The 19,637-nt window shown below is 42.8% G+C and overlaps 1 protein-coding gene across 4 annotated transcripts in view; it reads left to right on the forward strand.

The window, feature by feature from the left end:
• Positions 1 to 19,637, forward strand: part of ARHGAP6 (Rho GTPase activating protein 6) — a 441,720-nt gene that overhangs the window by 198,148 nt on the left and 223,935 nt on the right. The window contains exon 1 of one of the 4 annotated variants that reach the window (XM_045203284.2): positions 5,332 to 5,688. The exons of 2 other annotated variants lie outside the window; for them this stretch is intronic. In XM_045203284.2, the coding sequence (XP_045059219.2) occupies positions 5,644 to 5,688 (45 nt within the window). In that variant the 5' untranslated portion in view covers positions 5,332 to 5,643. Of the gene's footprint in view, positions 1 to 5,331; positions 5,689 to 17,779; positions 17,876 to 19,637 lie in introns of those variants that run through there. One more of the 4 variants, XM_045203285.2, reaches the window with a different exon arrangement.

The following is a 19,637-nucleotide window of genomic DNA, read 5'->3' on the forward strand; positions in this document are numbered from 1 at the left end:
GGGAAGTTATAACTACAGGGGTTGTAACCTCTCCTTTTCGCTTAATGACCTTTGAATAGAAATTTATTTTAGAAACATAGTTCTGTGGATACTTCTTAAGGGCACTCTCCATGGCTTCAAGGCACTAAGTAGCAATTGTTCAATGAAAATATCAAAATGGCTAGAACAGAACAAACCAAGGATACCAAACTGAACTTATCACTACGGTCGGTTTATCCTCACCTCCCTCCCTCTTTTCTTTCCTTACATTCACAGATTATCACATTCTCAGTTCTGGCTGATATACAGGGTGGGGCAAAAGTAGATTTGCATTTGTTCTTATGAAAAATAATACAATAATAAATAAATAATAATACAAGAATAAACAGATTTGCAGAATTATAAACCTACTTTCGCCCCATCCCGTATAATTTTTTAATATTCTTGGTTTTAGGAATCAAGGCTGAGGGCAATATTACTAAACCGTGCAAGAGCGTTCTTTTCTTTCTTCTCCATTCTATGTCACCACAGTCTCAGGTACCGTTCTTGGGACCCCAAGGAATTCTTCATTCCCTGGTCTTCAGACCAGGTTTGTCTTCAGACTGGGATTGTCTCTCTAACTTATCTGGAGAAAGGAATGAAAACTTAATTCTTCCTTGGATTTCTCCCATATCCATATCCCTGTTAGGGTTAATACAAAGGGAAGAATTATGGCTGTGGAGCGAAATGGCATTTCCTTTAGAGGCACTTAGGTTTACATTTGGGTCGCTAAGACTCCCCCCACCCCTGCACAGTATGCTGGATTTCTGCCTATTAAAATGTCCGGAGTATAACCAGTGCGCCCATTGCTCCCACCTGTACATGTGGACGGGGTCAGCAATAACTAGGAATTTCCAATTCCTAGCAGGCCTGGCAGGTCCGTCTTCACGTATAAAGGAAATGTGATTTTGGACAAGGAAGACCTGAAGCTGCTTCTCCATCTCTCCTTCCTGATCCTGGTGTTTGATTTCCTGAATTTTATATTTGTAGCCCCATGAGAAAACCTTAGAAGAGAGACAACTCTAAACTGTGTTCAGTCTTTATATAAACTATGCTCAGTCTATTTATACTGTAGTGTAAATAAAGGTTCTAATTGGTACAATCTGTTTAGAAAACTGTTGGGCATTGTCCAGTAAAGTTGAAGCCATGCATTCCTATGACCCAACAATTCTGTTTCCAGATTTGTGCCCTATAAAAATGCACGCACATGTGCACAAGGAGATACGTGTAATGATGTTCGAGCAGTAGCCCAACCCTGGAAAGGGCACATATGTCCATCAGCAGCTGAAAAGATAAAAAGTGCTAAACACATGCAATGGAATACTGGCAGCAATGGGAATGAATCAACTACAGCTACATACAACATCATAGAAGAACCTTAAAAACATGTTGTTGAGTAAAAGATGCCAGATGTAACAAAAACATGCTCCATTTATATAAAGTTAGAAAACGGGCATCATGAAGCTCTAAGATTTATAGATGCATAACTTCCTAAAAGCAGTGGTTCTTAAGCAGGGATTATCTTGTCCCATGTTCCCAAGGGACATATGTCAATGTTTGGAGATACTGTTGGTTGTCAAAACTCAAGGAGGGGGATAATACTTGCATCTAGTGAGTAGATGCCAAGAGTGCTGCTGAACGTCCTACAATGCGTAGGACAGCCTCCATGACAAAGAATTATCAGTATGACTCCAAAACTATAAGCCACGAAAGCAAAAATAAACAAGTGGGATTACCTAAAACTAAAAAGGTTCTGCACAGCAAAAGAAACAATCAACAAAATGAAAAGGCAACCTACAGAATGGAAGGAAGTATTTGCAAACCATATATGTGACAAGAGGTTAATATAGAAAAATATAAAGAACTACAACTCTGTAGCAAATAGAAATAATGTGTAGACTTAACAGACCCCTTAGAGTTCTGCACGACCTCCTAGGTCTCTTCTCGAGTCCTGAATAAATGGACTGAGAACTGAAGAGGTGTATGATTCACTCTGAGATTAATTTAGGAGCCTTGCAACATGGACTGATAATTTCATTTCTTAAATGCTGTGTCCTATCTCCCTTAACCTTTCAAACACAGAAAAACAGCTCTTTTGCACTTGAAAATTTAACTGCAGCTTAACGTTGAATTTAGCAAAAAATATGCTAGCAGGCAGAAGTCATTTCTAAAATGTAAATAAAGCAGGTACTCAGATAATGTTGTTTTGTTCACTGTCATTTCATTTTGTTCTAATGTTGATGAGAAAAATATTGATTCCCACTGGAGCCTCCTCTGTGTGTGGAGTTTTTATGTTCTCCCCACATCTCTGTGTGTTTTCTCTGGGGACTCTGGTTTCCTCCCATGTCGCACAGATGTGCCTGTGAGGGGAATTGTCGTGTCTACACTGTCCCAGTGTGACTGAGTGCAGGTGTGGGGGTGAGGGGCCCTGCAATGGAAGGGCAACTGTCCAGGTGGCTCCTGCCTGCTGCTCTGAGCTGCTGGGAGGGGCTCCAGCCACCTTGATCCTGAAATGGACTCTGCGGGTTGGAAAATCATTCTTCTACTTGTGTTTATTCATCTTTCTCAAATGTGTGTGTAGCTCACATATATTTCAATATTTCATATTAAAAGTGTTTGGGTCTTTATTTAGAAATTTGGTGATGTCTTTGTGACCAGAACTATGCTGTAGGAACTTAACTCTTATTGATATAAATTAGCTGATGGTCAAATTTGTTTCATTATATATCGTTTCACTTAAAGTCACAGTTTCCAAGAATCTATGGATGACATACACTGATGACTTAGTATATACAATTTGGGAATGATGGATTATTTTTGGCTTACAATAATGCCAGTTAGTGACTTAATACACTTTCCAAAGACAGCATACAAACAAAATCTAAGACGACCCAATTTTAACATGGAGGTGACTTACTTACAGGTAATGATCAAAGGACTAGGGTTAAGGTATTTTAAATTCAAGGACCCACCTTGTATTGTTTATATATATATTAATAATGGAAAAGATTTTGTAGGGAAAGCGATGTTATGTTTCGAGATCTTAATTGCAGATATGATAGAGGAAGAAGTCCTAAGGCTGGAGAGTTCATCTTTCTATCTAAATAGAACACCGTGAAGCAAAGGTCCCTACAGTGGGGCCATTGTGTAAACAGCCCTCTTTTGATGCCCCAGCTGCATTCTGTGAAAGATGTGGTGTGTGGTGAAACTGGTGCTAGTTACTCACCTTATTCTAAGGGTTTTTGATAACAGCTTTAAAGGTTGCTTTCAGCAGCAGAGCAGAGTGAAAGTGGAGAGGGGACTTCAGTGTGTCATTTTTCCAGGTCTGTCTTGCGCATGGCAGGGAGCAGGGAGTTCCTCCAAGGTGGATGGGCATGCTCTGCCCTCCCACATAGCAGAGGGAAAGGAGTCCTGGGCAGGGAAGGCTGCAGGTAGAAAGAGACCTGGGCAAATGGTGAAACTGACTTTCCCTTACCACAGGCAGCACTCTGGCTGGAAGTTTTTGTTTTTGGTAGGAGACTGATTTCAAGTTTGTTTTTTGGTTCTTCCAATTTGAAATGCACATAGTGAAGGGGATAAATTGCACAAATCTGAACTGTACCACTCAATGAGTTTTTACATATGGGGTGCACTTGAGTAGCTGCAATACAGTTCAAGGCACAGAACATTTCCAGCACCCCAAAAGGTTCCCTGTGTCCCTTCCCATCTTGGTAGTCACTGTTTTGGCTTCTTATCACCATAGATCATATTTACCTATTCCAGTTCAACATTAAATCCCATTATAAATGAATGGAATCTTACAGTATGTTTTTCTTTGTGTCTGATTTCTTTCTCTCAACAGGATGTTGGTAGAAAATAATCCATGCAGTTGTGTGCCTCAGTACCATTTTCCTTTCATTGCCAAGGCGTATTCCATTGTATGGATACATCACAGTTGGCTCATCATGCACCAGTTCAGACATTTAGATTGTTTTCATTTTGGTGATTCTGCCCAAAGATATTATAAACATTCCTATACACAGGAGGTCATTGGCCCCCGTTTTTCTATATACCTAGGAGTGGAATTGTTGGGCCAGAGGGTAGGCATATGATCAATTTCAGTAAATGTAATCTTACAGTTTTCTAGCAGATGAACTGTCATGGGATTATGTAGCAGTAGATTCTTGAGGATACCTGTACCTCTGGCTTGACATTCTTAGTCCTTTTTACAATTATGCAGCCAGTTGTTATAAAATATCATATGCCAGTGGATGGGCGGTCCAAGCACATTGTAAAGGCTCAAACACAGCAGCCACATCCTATTTTCCTACCCTCCCACCCCCCACAGAGCAAGTGGAGGGCCAGTCAGGGAGTTCAGTGTAGTGGGACCCTGACGAATTGACACAAGCAATCCAGAAATCCACCTTCCACTTGATAGCTACCCCTCTTGGGCTTGGATTGATTGATTTCACTGGGTCTGGAGTTTCACTCTGGCTCCAGACTCTGCTTTTGTCTGGACTCAGCTGGTAGGAGGGTGCCTAGAAATCACAGATGCCAGGCCTGGGGAGGGAGCCGGTGCTCTTCTCCACGGAGTTTGAAAGTGCAAGTTTCCATTAGGGGACTGCAGACCAGAGGCCGGTTTTAGGTGGTGCTGCGAACCTCCGGCGTGTGCTCACATCAATTTGGTTTACCCGGCAGCATTTGCAAATCGCGTGTTTCTTCTGTTTCCAAATCCTTGCTATGTCATTTTCTGATTTGCTCCTAAGAACTAAGACACAGAAGGCAGCGCTTTGAGGACCCCGCCCCCCCCCCCCCCCCCCCCCCCCCCCCCCGCTCAACTCAGATCCAGTCTGGCATCAATGCCAGTCCTCACGTTCCAGCATACTTTCCAGGACTCCCAATTCCAGTGGGGTCTCCCACACATGCCTGGGTCCTGCAAGTTTCACTAAAGTGGCGCAGCCGGCCCACCCTCTAGCCCGGCCTCCCTTCCCTTAGCAGTTCTCCTCTCAGGCCTGCCCTCTCATAGGGTTCCCGCGGTTGACACTTTCCCAAAGGAGGGCTTTCCAAACTCCGAAACTCCGCCCTCCGTGAAGTGGGTTCCCAAGTTAGTGAAAGTCTTTCTTGGAAACCCAAACTCGTCCTCTGGCTGGTGTTGAAGGCTTGCTCAGGGGCCGGATGGCAGGAGGTAGGAGCGCCCGCGGCTCTGTCACCTGTCGTGGGCACGCTGGGTCGCTGTAGCCATCCACAGCTGGCGGCAGCAGCGGCAACAGGCGCGGAAGGGCTTAAACGTCCGCCCACCGCCACTGACTCCGCCGCTCCCTCCTCTCCCCACTTCTGGTTCTCCTCCCTCCTCCCCTCTCCTCTCCTCCTGCTCTTCCCTCCTCCCCTACTCCAACTCCTCCTCCTCCTCTAACTTCTCCTCCTCCTTATCCTCCTCCTCTTTCCCATTCGCCGCTGCCTCCTCCCTGTCCCTCCAGCTCCACGGCGGGACTCTGGTGCCCTGGGCACTTAGCACTGCGCTCGGGGCGCACGAAGCAGAGCTCGTGGCCGGGGACTGCCCGGGATGGCCGTAAAGTAAGGGGACCTCGGAGAGGCGCCGGACCCCAGGCTGTGCTCGGGGGCTCGCCGCTCTTCCTCGGTAGCGACATGGGGGACCCGGTGTACCGCAAGAAACCGCAGCTGCACTACGCGGTGAGTGTCCCGGCGCAAAAATGCGACAGGGGGCGCCACTTGGCCGGCCTGGGAGGGGACAGCTCATTTTTGGTGGGGTCCATGGCTCCCTACAGGTCTTCGGTGGTGTCGGGTGGAGTGGAGGGTGCTGCGTGCGTCGCCCCCTGCCATGTCAACTGCCCGGAAACTCAGCTGCCCCTTAGAAGGGGAGCCCCTAACTCCGGAGCCTGAGGTGGTCGCTGTGTTCGGGGCCAGGGGCTGAACCTTGCTACAGCCTCTCTGATCAAGGCTGAGGAATGGGGCTCCTGGGGCTGGGCCCAGGTTGGCCCACTCAGCCTTTGGTCAGATATGCTGCAAGAACGGGAATAGCGTGGGGTGGAAGGTAGGGCCGCTTCGTAATCCAAGCGTGTGGCGAGTGGACTCGCAGGAAAAATGCTGCCCAGTGCGTTGGGGTGCAGCCGGTTTCCTCCTTAGGAAGAGGGTGTGCATTTCCCTTTGAATCTGTAGCGGGACAGAGTGTTGTACATTGTCTGATTAATACAAGAGGATGCCAGGAGGTCTTCTGTTGGTGGCCTCTCTTCTCCCTGTAGTCTCAAATAGTCCATACATATTTATTGGAGACCTACTGTGTTCCATACACTGCGCTGCGCACTGGGGTCCCGCAGGACACCACAAACCAAAACCTCATGGGATTTGCTTCCTTTAAGGAAGGACTCCAGATTTCGAGGTTAATGACTGATTGACCAAATCCAGATTCTAGATTGTTTATTTTCAAGAGAGAGAGAGAGAGAAGAAAGAAGACAGAAAAAAATAAAGTGTTTCTGAGGAATTAGTATTGAAAATTCTGAATGCCACCTCCAGGAAGCGAGCAGGTAGCAGTGTTAGCTCACTACAATCTTTGGACATTTATTTTCCAGTTGGAAGATGTGTCACTTTCAGAACAGGCATTGCCGTTGGTATGTCATCTGCTACTTTACTGAGTTTTCCTTGACATGATTTTCACTGTTGAGACTGGATATGCTCAATGCCAAGTTTAAAAATCCGAGGCAAGCACGCAGAAAGTTAAGAATCATCAATACTTACAGCAAAGACAACTGTCTATCTGTAATTCATGTCTTCCAAAATGAACTGTCCACATAAAAAAATATTTTTCAAGAAAGGAGTTGAGCTGGCCAGGGGTGGTAGGTATCGTGGTTCCGGAGGTGCCGGAGCTGGTGCCTGGTGCTGCTGGCCAGGTCCTGGATCATCTGGAACAGCTGGGGGGCCATTGGGCTAACCAGGAATGTCTGTTGGTTCCCTTTGCTGCTCTGGAAAAAAGAGGGCCTGAATTAGAAAATCGTTAAGGTCCCTTCCCAGGTGAACATTCTAGGAATCTATAATGGTTCTTTCTCTAGTTTTGCCAGAGTTACCTGCCTTGAATTGGCAAGTGACATACTAGTAAGTTATTAATGCTTGTTCATTTTTTGGAGATGCTAGGGGCTCAGTGATTTGCCTTTTAATATGGTGTTAGGGGTAACTCGCTTTCTGCAGAAGTTTCTTTGCACAAAAGGATCTGGAGTCCATGCTCATTATGCCTGATCACCGTCTCGCCCCACCACCTTTTCCAGATTTTGAATAGTGGGCTGGTGCCCTTTAATTTGTAACATAATGTCTCTACCATTTTTAAGATACAGAGGAAAGGTGAGAACTGACTCCTTAATTTTAAAAGGTAGAATTTTTCTATTCATACTATGAATGATTATTTCCTCAATTGTGTAAATAAATCCAGTGCATCCCAAACAATTAAGAATTATTTTCATTCAGCTGTCTTATTCTCCTAGAAGCATAAACTTAGAGACAAGTTGATGCTAATGTCTCCTCTTGTGCTCTGCAAATTTGCTGATGAAATAGCCCTTTATTCTAGCATGGCTCACCACCTACATATTTTCTGAGTTGAGACTATAAAAAGGAAGATTACAGAGGGAACGTGTTGGCTTTCAGGCTAGAAGAAATCACCTGGATGCTCTGAAGTTTCTCCTGCGTACTTTAGAATGATAAAGCAGCAACGTTCAGCAGCTCTGTATCAGTCAGAAGTCAAAAGAATGTTCTATATTAAGTGTGACCCATTGCTTTTCACATGAACGTAACCCTCTGTGGTTTAATACCTATTGTAACACTGCACTCTTCTCTGCTCCCCCCAGATTGGTTTAGGTTATTTCAAAACCTTGTTTTGCCTTTTAGCACAAACATTCCACTTAGTTCTTTGCTCAACATGGCTTTGGTCCTGGGATCTTGGAGGCTTTTTCCCTTTTTGTCTGCATCCTCCTAGAAAAGAGTGACCCTTCATGTTTCCTTAGTGCCTTTTGTTCCTCTAAAATGTAATGGGGGGCAAATACTTAATGTACGTTCTTTAGTGCTTTTTTCATTTGTCCAAGATGAGACTGTGTATAAGAAAGCAGTAGCTCACATTTTATTCATTCATCAAATATTTGTTGAATGCCTAGTGTGTGACAGCTATTTGGTCAATTTTCCAAAGAGGTGAGTAAATAGTGAAAATGTTACGAGTTGCTACAAACTGTTCACTCATCTTTTTAAATGGTCATAATGGCCACAAATGCATCCCGCATTTGTATAATCAGTTACACTCCAAAGTATAGCACAACCGTCTTGTGTTATCATAACAAAAATGTGTGCTAGCACTAATGTTCTCCTAACCTTTCCTCCCACGGTTTTCCCACATTCAGTTTATGGTACCTCCATCTCTCCAGCTGGGTGTCATCCTTGACAGTCTTTTGGTGTCTTGATCATATTTGCATTTGGAACAGCCTACTCTGGTGCCAGGATGGAGTCAGGGGTGAGGAGGAGCCAGGGTGCATCCTGGCATCTGGCCTAGGGAGAGGTAATAGAAGATGACCTATGCTAGGATGGCAGCTGGGCCGGAGGGTGAGGGCAGTCAGCATTTCTGAAAGATGTTTAGAACATTAGGCCAGCCAGACTTCGTTTGGATGGGCTGCAGAGGTGCTAGAGTGTGAGGGCCGAGGATGAAATACATAAATCAGTGATTTCCTGGCAGCAGTTCTAGAGAAACTACAGATCATAATATTTCTTTTATCTTTATTGTCTTATGCAAGTTGCAAAGTGTTTGGACACAGTCCGTGTCAATTTTGGCCTCACACTCTATTGGAGGGTTAGACAAGTTTTCTATTTCATGGTTGAAGAAATCCAAGCTTAGAGTATTAGAATTCAAGGTGGCACAGGCGACAGAATGGAGAGCTTTATTTGGGTGTCCTGACCACACAGAGTTTGACTGACTCCTTAGATAACTGAGATAGATGAACTAACTGAGTTATCCTTCTACCTCCCCCTTTTGTCACCATAATAAGCCAACAATCAAATATTGTACCTTTAGTGCCTTGATGTGACCATCTATATTGCTGAATTACATGGCCAAATAGCTCTTTAATTGGACTGGTGTAGACAAAAGCCAAATTTTAAAATATCCATTAAGTTCAGTGCCACGTTTTTATGTCTTAGGTTTTCTCAGCTTAAGCAAAAAGAACATTTTGGGCAGGATAGTTCTTATTGGTGGGAACTGCCCTGTATAGTACAGTATGTTTAGCGGTATTGTTGGCCTCTGCCCACCAGATGCCAGTAGCATAGTGTCCCCCTGTCCCTTAGATGTGACAACCAAAATTGTGTCCACACATTTTTAAATATCCCCTGAGGGAAACCACCCCCACTTTCATGCATGTTTTTCAGAAGATGTTACAACTGCTGTGGAATAAGAGCTGAAAGGAGAAGACATGGTAAATGTTACGAGTACTGTGTACACTATTCGGTGACCATGCAGAACGTCAGAGAGAGGCCAACACCAAGGTTTCATGAGAGCCTCATCCGCAGCACAGGTGCTGGGGGTAGAATGTTGACTCATTCCATTTTCAGTGATCACAACTTGAACAATATTCTCCTGCTCCTGGTGACCCCTAAAATTCTGGTCACTTAACCTGGGGTAAAGATTGCATTAACCTACCTTCCCCAACAGTCTTCATATGCTGTGTTCTGTTGACTGCAAACACAATATTACAAACGGTAGTTGTCTGCAAAGATCATGTAACATATGTCGAATTTCATGACAACACATCCAACTAAGTATGGCAGCTCTTTCAGGAGAATTACCACACTCAGCATTAGTTTTAGAACAAGTTATCAGAGGACCACTGGAGCAGCTTATGAATACTATTATCCTGATCAACTCCCTGGAAGAACACACTTATTTTCTCCTCTGTGCTGTGAGAGGGGAACAATATGAAGGTTTCGTGATGCCTCTGGCAAAGATAAATCTATGGGTGGGTGGTGCGTGTTCTCTTCACCGAGGTGTAGTCAAAAAGCAGGGGGCTTAGACTGATTTGGCGCTGGTCTCTGTGGAGTCCAGCTGTCAAGATTCAGCCATTCTCGTCCCTGGGACCTGTCTATTTCTGTGCTCTTCTGTTGCTGACCTCACTTCCTGTTTGGTGTAGTCTCTCCACCATCTGCTCTTAACCACAGCCTTGTCATTAAAGGCTGATTGTTCCCTTGCTCTACTTAACCCCTCCCTAAGGAACCCATCGGAAGGGCTGAGCTGCTTACCCTTAAAGGGAGCTCTCTTCACTCCAAACGGTTAGGTTTTAATATACATGTTTCCAAATTTGTTCTCTATGAACATTGGATTTCCAAAGACTTTGAAGTCATTAAGTTCACTTAATAATTCAGTGGTATTGACTACTGGATAATCTTTGGTAATTCTGAAGACAGCAAGAACTGGGAACTGTTGCAGGGCTGAGCTGATATGGATCAGTTGTCATCCATCAGCATTGCCAGTGTAGACATCTTAGGAAATTTAGGAGCATCGTCTGGAATTCACTTTTATACTCTGTTTCCTTATTGTTTGTCTCCTCATAAAAGCAAGAATCTTGCAAGTTGCAAGTAAATAACTTATTTACTTATTAAATCCCCTTAATATTAATTAATGTTCATTAAGAATTATATTAACATTAACTATGAATATAAGAAATTAACATTAACTAATATTAATTATGATGATTAAATCTCCTTAGTTAACACCTCTATTAGTCACACATACCTTTTCCACTCCCCACCTCCCAACATGCTTTCTTTTCTGCCACACTCAGAGCTTTTCCTAGATGTGGCCTCTGGTATGAACTCCCATCATCTTAGGAAGCCACATCCACCACCCTTCAAAACACTTCTTAAGCACCACTGTTAATGGATAAATCAGCAGATTCCTGCTGGGTTTTGTGTACCAGAGATATCTGCCAATCACAGAAAAACAAATACTTCACTTTGCCTTTTTTTTCTGGTAATAATCTTGTATCGTTTACTTTTCCTGTTCCCCATACTGTGATGACCCTGGACCCAATGCACTTGAGTCTCAACTTGGTTTGTGATGTTATTGTGCTGTCATATGCAGTCTTCACTGCGGTTTTGATTTCTCATACGCCCCTCACCTGAAGCAATCTCAGCCTCTCCTGTCTCAGTAAATGGTCGGCTACTTGGTGAGTTGTCAAGCCAGAACACCTAGAGGTCACCCTGGATTTCTCCTTTTCCTGCATTTCCCACATTGACTCCCTGAGCCAGCCCTGCAAGGTCTGTTTTACAGCACTTTCCAAATCCATCCTCTTCTTTCTATCTTCACTGCTGTCACCTAAATACAAACCCTCACATCCATTGTCCTCACCAAGGCAGCAAGGTAACCCTATATTATAATCATGTGGCCAGTGAGATCTTTTAAAAAGAAAATCTAGTCGTGACATTTCAATATTGAAAGTTCTCTGGTTGGTTTCTATTGTACTTAGATGAATATCTTCATTCATGACGTTGGCCTTCCAAGTCTGCCTGTATGATCCCCCCAGCTTCCTAACGCCCTTCCTCACCCTACCACTGCCCAGTCACAGTAGTGCCCTCTCTGTTCCTCCTATGTGGCCAGTTCTTTCGTGTTTCTGAGTGGCAGGCATTTTTGGTGTCCTATAAGTTGCAGGAAAAAAATATCACATTCCCTGACTGCTCTCTCCAAAGTGCTTCTGACTGTACTGAAGTACCATTGGTCGTATCACACTAGCTGGGGCTTGTGTTGTTTGCGTCACTGCTTTGTATATACAGGGGTGGGCAAAAGTAGGTTTACAGTTGTGAGTACAAGAAACAGTTTATTCTTGTATTATTATTGATTAATTATTATATTTATTAGTAGTAGTACTAACCTACTTTTGCCCATCCCTGTATATACATTCACTGTTTGTCTATCTCTCCCTACTGGTGTCTAAACTTACTCATTGCAGAGACTGAACTATTCTTTTCCAATCGTATCCCCACTGCCTAGTGTGGGCTCTAGTACAGGATAGGTACCCGGTGAATATCTATGAGTAGATGAATCTGGCTGCTTGGGTATTGTTACCTAGGTTACACCAGGGGGTTCAAAACTTCACTCATTATTGGTTGACGTTTAGAGAAAATATATTGTCTTAATGGTATTACCCAGTTTCCACTAAATGAGAATCTCCAAACGGTGAACTTGGAATCAAAACTTTAAAGAAGTTTTCGAGGTGGTTCTGATATTGGCCATGTTCGGAAACCACTGATTCATTCATATGGTGAACCACTTACTGTTCGGGAAGCCCCTATAGTCCTGGCTGGTGTGGCTCAGTGGATTGAACACTGGCCTGAGAACCAAAGGGTCACCCGTTTGATTCCCAGTCAGGGCACATGCCTGAGTTTCGGGCCGGGTCCCTGTTAGGGGGAGCAAGAGAGGCAACCACACATTGATGTTTCTCTCCCTCTTTTTCTCTCTCCCTCCCCCTCTCTCTAAAAATAAATAAATAAAATCATTAAAAAAAAGAGGCCCCTATAAAGTCTAAGGTTCATCGGCAAAGTAGATCCAATGAGTGCTGTCCAGTACTTCTCACCTCAGGTGACTCTGAGGTGATGCAGTTCAAGTTTTCAGACAGGCCTTTTGTTTTATAACCTCGTGCTCATTTCAACCGAATTCTGTAAGGATAGAAGTTGCACAGCAATGCTTTCTCCACATGCCATGGTCTGGCAACGTGTCCTCTCAGCATCCATTTTCTAGGTAATCTAAGCCAGTAGTTCTCAACCAGGAGACAGTGGGAAATTTCCACAGGAGTTGCTTGTTCTCCCAGTTTGCAAGGGGTGCTACTGGTGTCTGGTAGTTAGAGACCTGAGATGCTGCTCAACACCATACATTGCACAGTACCGCCCAGCAAAGAATTGCCTGGTCCCAATGTCAGTAGTGCTGGATTCAGAAACCTTGACTTACATGCATCTCAGTAGACATCAAAATCTTTACTTGTTTTGAAAATCATTTTGAATGGAGCTCTCTAAAATGCTTTATACATATTTCCCTGCTATTTAAGAGAGGAGTTGACAAAATTTGAGTTACCTTTTCCACATGTGATGCCTGGTTATGTTTCACACTATGTGGGGCTCAGTCTGGGAAGGGTGACTGTGGCCCTTCCAGAAGCCTCAGTGCTTTGCTTTGAGCTTTTTGCTTCTTCACTCTTTAACTCGGTTGCCCTTTGAAATTTTGGACCTATTTCTTAAAAAGTTTCTATCTTCTCTCTTGTGTAAAGAAGTCTTTAGCTGACTTCTTGATTTATGCATGTATAAGAGCCCTGTCTAATTCTCTAGCTCTCTCTGATTCAGCTGGAATACTAGTTTGTTAAAATGTTAGCCCTGGGTCTAAAATTAGTAATCATAATCTGCAAACTAAGATGTGAGGGTTTCTCAGAGAGTCTTCCCGTGTGGAGGTTGGATCTGCGACTGACTGTGAGTGAGGAGCTAGAGTCTGCTTCCATCCAGAAAACACTTGCTGAGGATCTGTTGTGGACCAGCCTACTCTGTGAAAGACACTGAAAGAAAGACAACAGAAAGAAGTGCGGATACAGCTCCTTCCAGCTCTTCTCTCTCAATCCCATTGGGTTAAAAATCTCCCAAGAAGCCCAGGACAGCAGGTGTGTTAGCGTTCTAACTAGTCTGCCATTGACAAGGATTATGAGGCGCTTCCTTAAGTCCTGGCCTCTTCATGGAATGCTAATTAAGCACAGCCTGTTGTAGATGGTAAGCTCCAAGATGATGGGGAGTAAATATATATAAAGGCCTTAGGTGCTTGCAAAAATTTGAACTAAGATCACCAACATTTACAGATGAATATAATTAATATCTTTTAATGTATTCTCAGATTTTCTGGTTCTAACCTTATTCTCAAAAATAAGCTTTCCTGAGTTATTTTATTTTTAAATACATTCTGAGTACTTAAAACCTTAAAGGCATGTCAAACATCAGGGACTCCCACCAATAATTATATGGTACTGCTTTCTTTTTTGTTTTAAATTATTTTTTTATTGTTGTTCAAGTACAGTTGTCTCCATTTTCCCCCCACCACTTCCCCCCCACCCCAGCCATTCCCACCTCCCACCATCAATCCTACCCACCTTTGGCTTTGTCCATGTGTCCTTTGTAGTTGTTCCTGACAACCCTCCCCCCTTCCCCCTCATTATCCCCTCCCACCTCCCCTCTGGTTACTGTCAGATTGTTCTTTATTTCAATGTCTCTCATTGTATTTTGCTTGCTTGTTTGTTTTGTTGATTAGGTTCCACTTATAGGTGAGATCATATAGCATTTTTCTTTCAGTGCCTGGCTCATCTCACTTAGCATAATGCTCTCCAGTTCCATTCATGCTGTCGTGAAGGGTAGGAGCTCATTCTTTCTCTCTGCTGCGTAGAATTCCATTGTGTAAATGTACCACAGTTTTTTGATCCACTCATTTGCTGATGGGCACTTAGGTTGCTTCCAGCACTTGGCTATTGTAAATGGTGCTGCTGTGAACATTGGGGTGCATGAGTTCTTTTGGATTGGTGTTTCAGGGTTCTTAGGGTATAATCCCAGCAGTGGGATTGCCAGGTCAAAATGCATAGTACTGCTTTCTTTATTGTCATGGTGACTACTTGGATGTGACTGTGGGATACTTCTCAGTTTGAGTAAGTTATACACAAAGTAGACTGATTTGTTCATTCATATATGGTCATTGGTGTTTTTTGGAAGATGTCATGACCCTGCGAAATGAAAACCAGTTAGAATTTTCTCCCCTTCTCTTTGGTTATTTGGCCCATTCTTAGAACTCTTCCAACTTAAAAATTTTTACAACAAAGTTTCAGTGTTTGGAGTGTCAACTAAATTAGATTTCTGTGATGAAGTTTTCAAATGATTTGACATTGTGGCTTTGAGGAAATGTGCCATGAAAATAGCAAAAAACTTGAAGATGAATAAACTTTAAAAAGATTTTTTAAATGACTCCTTTCTGCAGCTGAGTGAAATATCTGGTAAAGAAATGTATAAGTGAGTCCAAGTTAAATAGAGAGGCTAAAAGCATGTTACCCACACGGGGAGTACCTCTGCTTTGCAGTTGCTGAGCTTCCCTGAGCCAGGGGGGTGCCCGTCCACATGGGCAGAACCCCCTGATGTTTCTGTGAATCCACAGAGCAGTAATAGTTTAGCAAGCAAATGGAATGTTGAGTTTTCTGGAAGAATACGAAAATGGTAACACATAGTATTATTATGTAAGTATTTATGCACATGACCTTAACAGTCCCATTATGACATCACTTGGATGGTATAAATAAATGTGTAACACAGTCTTAACTCTGATCTCAAAAGATAAGTCATTCTTCCATCTTACCTACTGACTCACAGAGGAGGGCATTGTATCCATCAAGATCCTAGCAGCAAACAGGCTGGCACACTCAAAAGGAATTAACCTAAGGAATGAACTATTACTAATGTGTCGGTAGGTTTAAGGAAACCAACAAGGGGCAGTGAAGCACCCAGTGATTATCAATAGGGGGAAACTGTTACCATGAGGACACAGGGAGGGACCAGTGTACCAGAACTTGGTGACTTCCAACATCAAGTAGAAGAGACCTTGGCAGTGTAACCCAGATTGCAGAAAGGGCAAAATATGGAGAAGGAGGGATGGAGTGGGAGGATAAATACTCTGACCTCTTCATCTTGCTTTCTTACCAAACCCAGCCAATCCATTGAGATGCTGTCCATTGAGATCAGTCTTGCAAGGCTCAGGTCAGTAGAGAAAAGGGAAGACATTTTTGTTTGGTTGGTCACGGAGGGGGAGAGAGTTGGCAAATAGAATAGATTGTCACATTCATGTTCAGTTTTGTTTGGGGCTCACTTACATTATGAAAGGCCCTAAATTCCTAAGTATATAGAGGACTCCCAGCTTTCTTGGAATGCCTGTTTCCTCTTCCCTGTAGGTAATTATACTTACCGCATTTAAACTACTAATGTGCCGTGCCTAATCCATTCATATGTGATGTGCATGTCTAAGAATATTCACATTACAAGCCTATTAAAGTACTTACTGTTTACTTATTATACAAGGATATATTTTACATACATATTATAATTAATTTAATATTAAGAAGCTGCATACTTAATTCAGAAATGTTTTGGTCAAAATGTACTAATATGAATTCAAACTATAATAGGTTTTTTCTCCTTCAAGCCTGTTAGGGTAGTATAATATATTTTCCAAACAATAAAAAAGGAATAATTGGTTTACCTCTTTTTCTGGTTGATGGGTAAAGAGCTTTAACCTTTAAAGTTACATATCAACTGAAATGCGTTAACCTGCGTTTTAATGAAAAGTGATTCTTATTTGTCTCTGGTTAAGGACTTGGTTAAGAAGTGGTTGGAACTGAGGACTGCAGTTTAACCACTGTGGGCTCCAGCTAACTTAGCAAAGAGAAAACTTCCTTTTCAACCTTGACCGCAGAAAGTGCCTCTTGTTTGAGTTAGCCCCTCCATGAGGCCCCTGTGCCTCCACTTTTATAATAACCATCTTGTTTGTAATTCCTCCTTTAAAGACCGTAGTTACCACAGAACTGAAAAACCCAAAGGGTAAGAGGCCAGAACCAGGGACATTATCTGTACTCTATACCTTGTGCCTAATGCTTAGTCTGTTTTTTAATGTCAGTATAATTAATGATTTATGAATAATTAATGATTACTGAGTTAGAGCTCTTAGAAATATTTGGGCTGACTCACAGTAATAATAATGGTAGCCAATGTTTATTGAATGCTTTCCATGAGCCCTAGACATTCTACATATAGTATCTCATTTAATTCTTAAAAACATCCTGTAAGGTAGGTCCTATTATGATTCCCATTTAAAAGATGAAGAAACCAAGGCACTGAATTTAAGCTTGTTTCAGGGTCACACATCTAGTAAGTGGTGGTACTGAGACTCACATCCTCGTCTATTTGACTCCCGGGTCCCACTGCTGGAACCATCGCACAATAGCTGCCTGTTACAAATGGCATTGGGTTGAGATGCTACTTTTGAGATGACACTTTTAAAAACTTTTTATTTTTAATAATTGTAAACTCATAGGAAGTTGTAAAAATAGTACCAAGATTCCCGGGTACCCTTTAAGCAGCTTGCCTTGCTGGTGGCATCTCATGTAACTATAGCACAATATCAGACCTGGAAAATTGACATTGGTACAATAGCACTAACTTGAGTAGAAACAGAACTTGTTCACTCACCAGTTTTTTACTTGCAGTCCTGTGTGTGGGGGGGGGAGAGAGAGTTTTAACTCCATGTAATGTTATCACGTGTATAGGTCAGCATATCACTATAGTCAAAGTACAGAACTGTTCCAGAACTCCCTCATACTGCCCCTTTGTAGTCACACCCATACTGCTTCCTACAGCTATGGCCAATCCTGGCAACTACTGACCTATTCTTCATAAAATGACACCTTTTAAATTGCCCCTCCTGTCCTTCCGGCACAGTAGGAACATTCCTGTCTTCATTGATCCTTTATGCCAAAAAGGTCCAGGAACGTAACAGAAGAAAGTAAGGTGAATTGCTAATACGATCAGGGAGGATTTTGGTGTTCTCGTTGTTAGGAACATATACAACCACAAATAAAGGACATCCTGCTCGGTATTTTTAGCTGAGTGTTGTGGTAATTTTGTAATGCCAGCTCCCGTGTTTTCTCTAGCAAAGTGCTTTTGATGGAAACACCACAGAGTTTAGCTCCTGCGTGACTGCTCCGTGCTCCCTCTTTGCATGGCTGTTCTCATGAAACGTCCATTTCAGGAACGACAACTGCATGGCTGAACTCGCAGCAGCCTGGAAAAGGTACATGAGAGTTGGCAGTCTGCCCTCCAAAACTGTTTGTGAACAAGGATAAACACAAACCCCTCATGTATTTGCAGTAGCCACAACCCAGCCATGGTCTGGACAGCCCAAGGGTTATGTAAACCCTGGCACTCATGGTACACATGCATTTTTGTTCATTCATCTGAAAGGGAGTGGCACTTCATAGACCTCTTTGGGGGAAACTTTGAACCTTATCAAGATTAGCTGGTTCGAAAAAAACCCTAATAGCTGTTTTTATTCAGGATGACTGCAGAGTGAAACCTTATCATTGGGACACAGTTATAAAGACTTCCTGCATTTATTTGGTTCCCACTATTTTTTTTAAAAGGTGTAAAAAGTGCTGATACTGTCTGATTCTGCAAACACAGACACACTCTTATTGGATACTTTAATTTTTGTACAGTTTTATGATGTATTTTTCTGGATCTTTATTAGAAATAGAGAATTTTTTTCAAAACCTAGAGATTCTTAGACTAACCTGTGGCTTTTAATTAAGGTGAGCAGGTAATGCCTTACCATTCATTACTGTGTAGGTACTTCATATCACCCGTTGTAGGGAGTCTAAAGAGAACTGGGGACCAGCTCTTTATTTTGGATGTCATTAAAAAGGAATGAAATGTAGAACTCCTGGCATGCGTACACATGTACACAAACACACAAAATAGTACTTCATTTAATAGCTGTGTTATCTAAAATGTAGAACTGTGTTTGTATCAGTTAGCTACCACCACACTTTGAAATTCAGTGGCTTAAAACAACCATTAGTTATTCTCATGGATCTGTGGGTCAGTGGGGTTGGCTTAGCTGGACAGAACTCAGTTGTTTGACCTAAGGTCAAGCCGCCAGTCCTATAGGGCTTGGCTCCTTGGTCAGTTCTGCTCCATGTGTCTATTCTGGGGCCCAGGTTGGTGGGAAAGCCTCTACCTGGGGAAGTACAGAAATGCAATATGACAGGTGGAACTGACTATGGATCCATTTTTAAAGGTTTTATTTATTTACTTTTAGAGGGGTAGGGAGGGAGAACGAAAGGGAGAGAAACATCAATGTGTGGTTGTCTCTTGTGCGCCCATTACTGGGGACCTGGCCTGCAACCCAGGCATGTACCCAGACTGGGAACCGATCCAGTGACCCTTTGGTTTGCAGGGTGGCACTAATCCACTGAGCCACACCAGCCTGGGCTGACGAAGGATTCTTAATGCATAGGCAAAACTCTAGCATACTGTCATCTCTACCCACCTGCCATTGGCCAAGGAAAGTCTCATGTTCAAACTTAACATCAGTGGGTGAGGAAATATACTCCCTTGATGATGGAACTGTAGCAAAGGTATGAGTGCATCAGGGTGTGGAAGCAGGAATGGGGCAAATCATCCACTTTACCACAGTATGTAATCAAATTCTCCTGAAAGACACTCTTGTTTTTAGGCAGGTTCACATCTATCTATCTATCTCATTTTTTCTTTCCCTATTCGGTCAATGAGTTCTTTCCCTCGTGAATAATGATACATAATTGTGACTTTATTAAGCAACAAAGGCAGGATGTTGGCGCCATCCCACTGATACAAGTCCCCCCAGTCCATATTGATCGGATATACACTGAATACATATCAAGGAATATCATAAAAATAGACTGAATTATATTAATGTTCAAAAGAATTGTCACAGCCTTCCCCTGTTTCCTTGTGTTTAGAAGCTCTGGTTCCTCAGCCTGTTGAAAGGAAAACAAAGTATTTAGAATCACCTC

Source organism: Desmodus rotundus, chromosome X (assembly GCF_022682495.2).
Source record: "Desmodus rotundus isolate HL8 chromosome X, HLdesRot8A.1, whole genome shotgun sequence".
NCBI classification, from domain to species: Eukaryota; Metazoa; Chordata; class Mammalia; order Chiroptera; family Phyllostomidae; genus Desmodus; species Desmodus rotundus.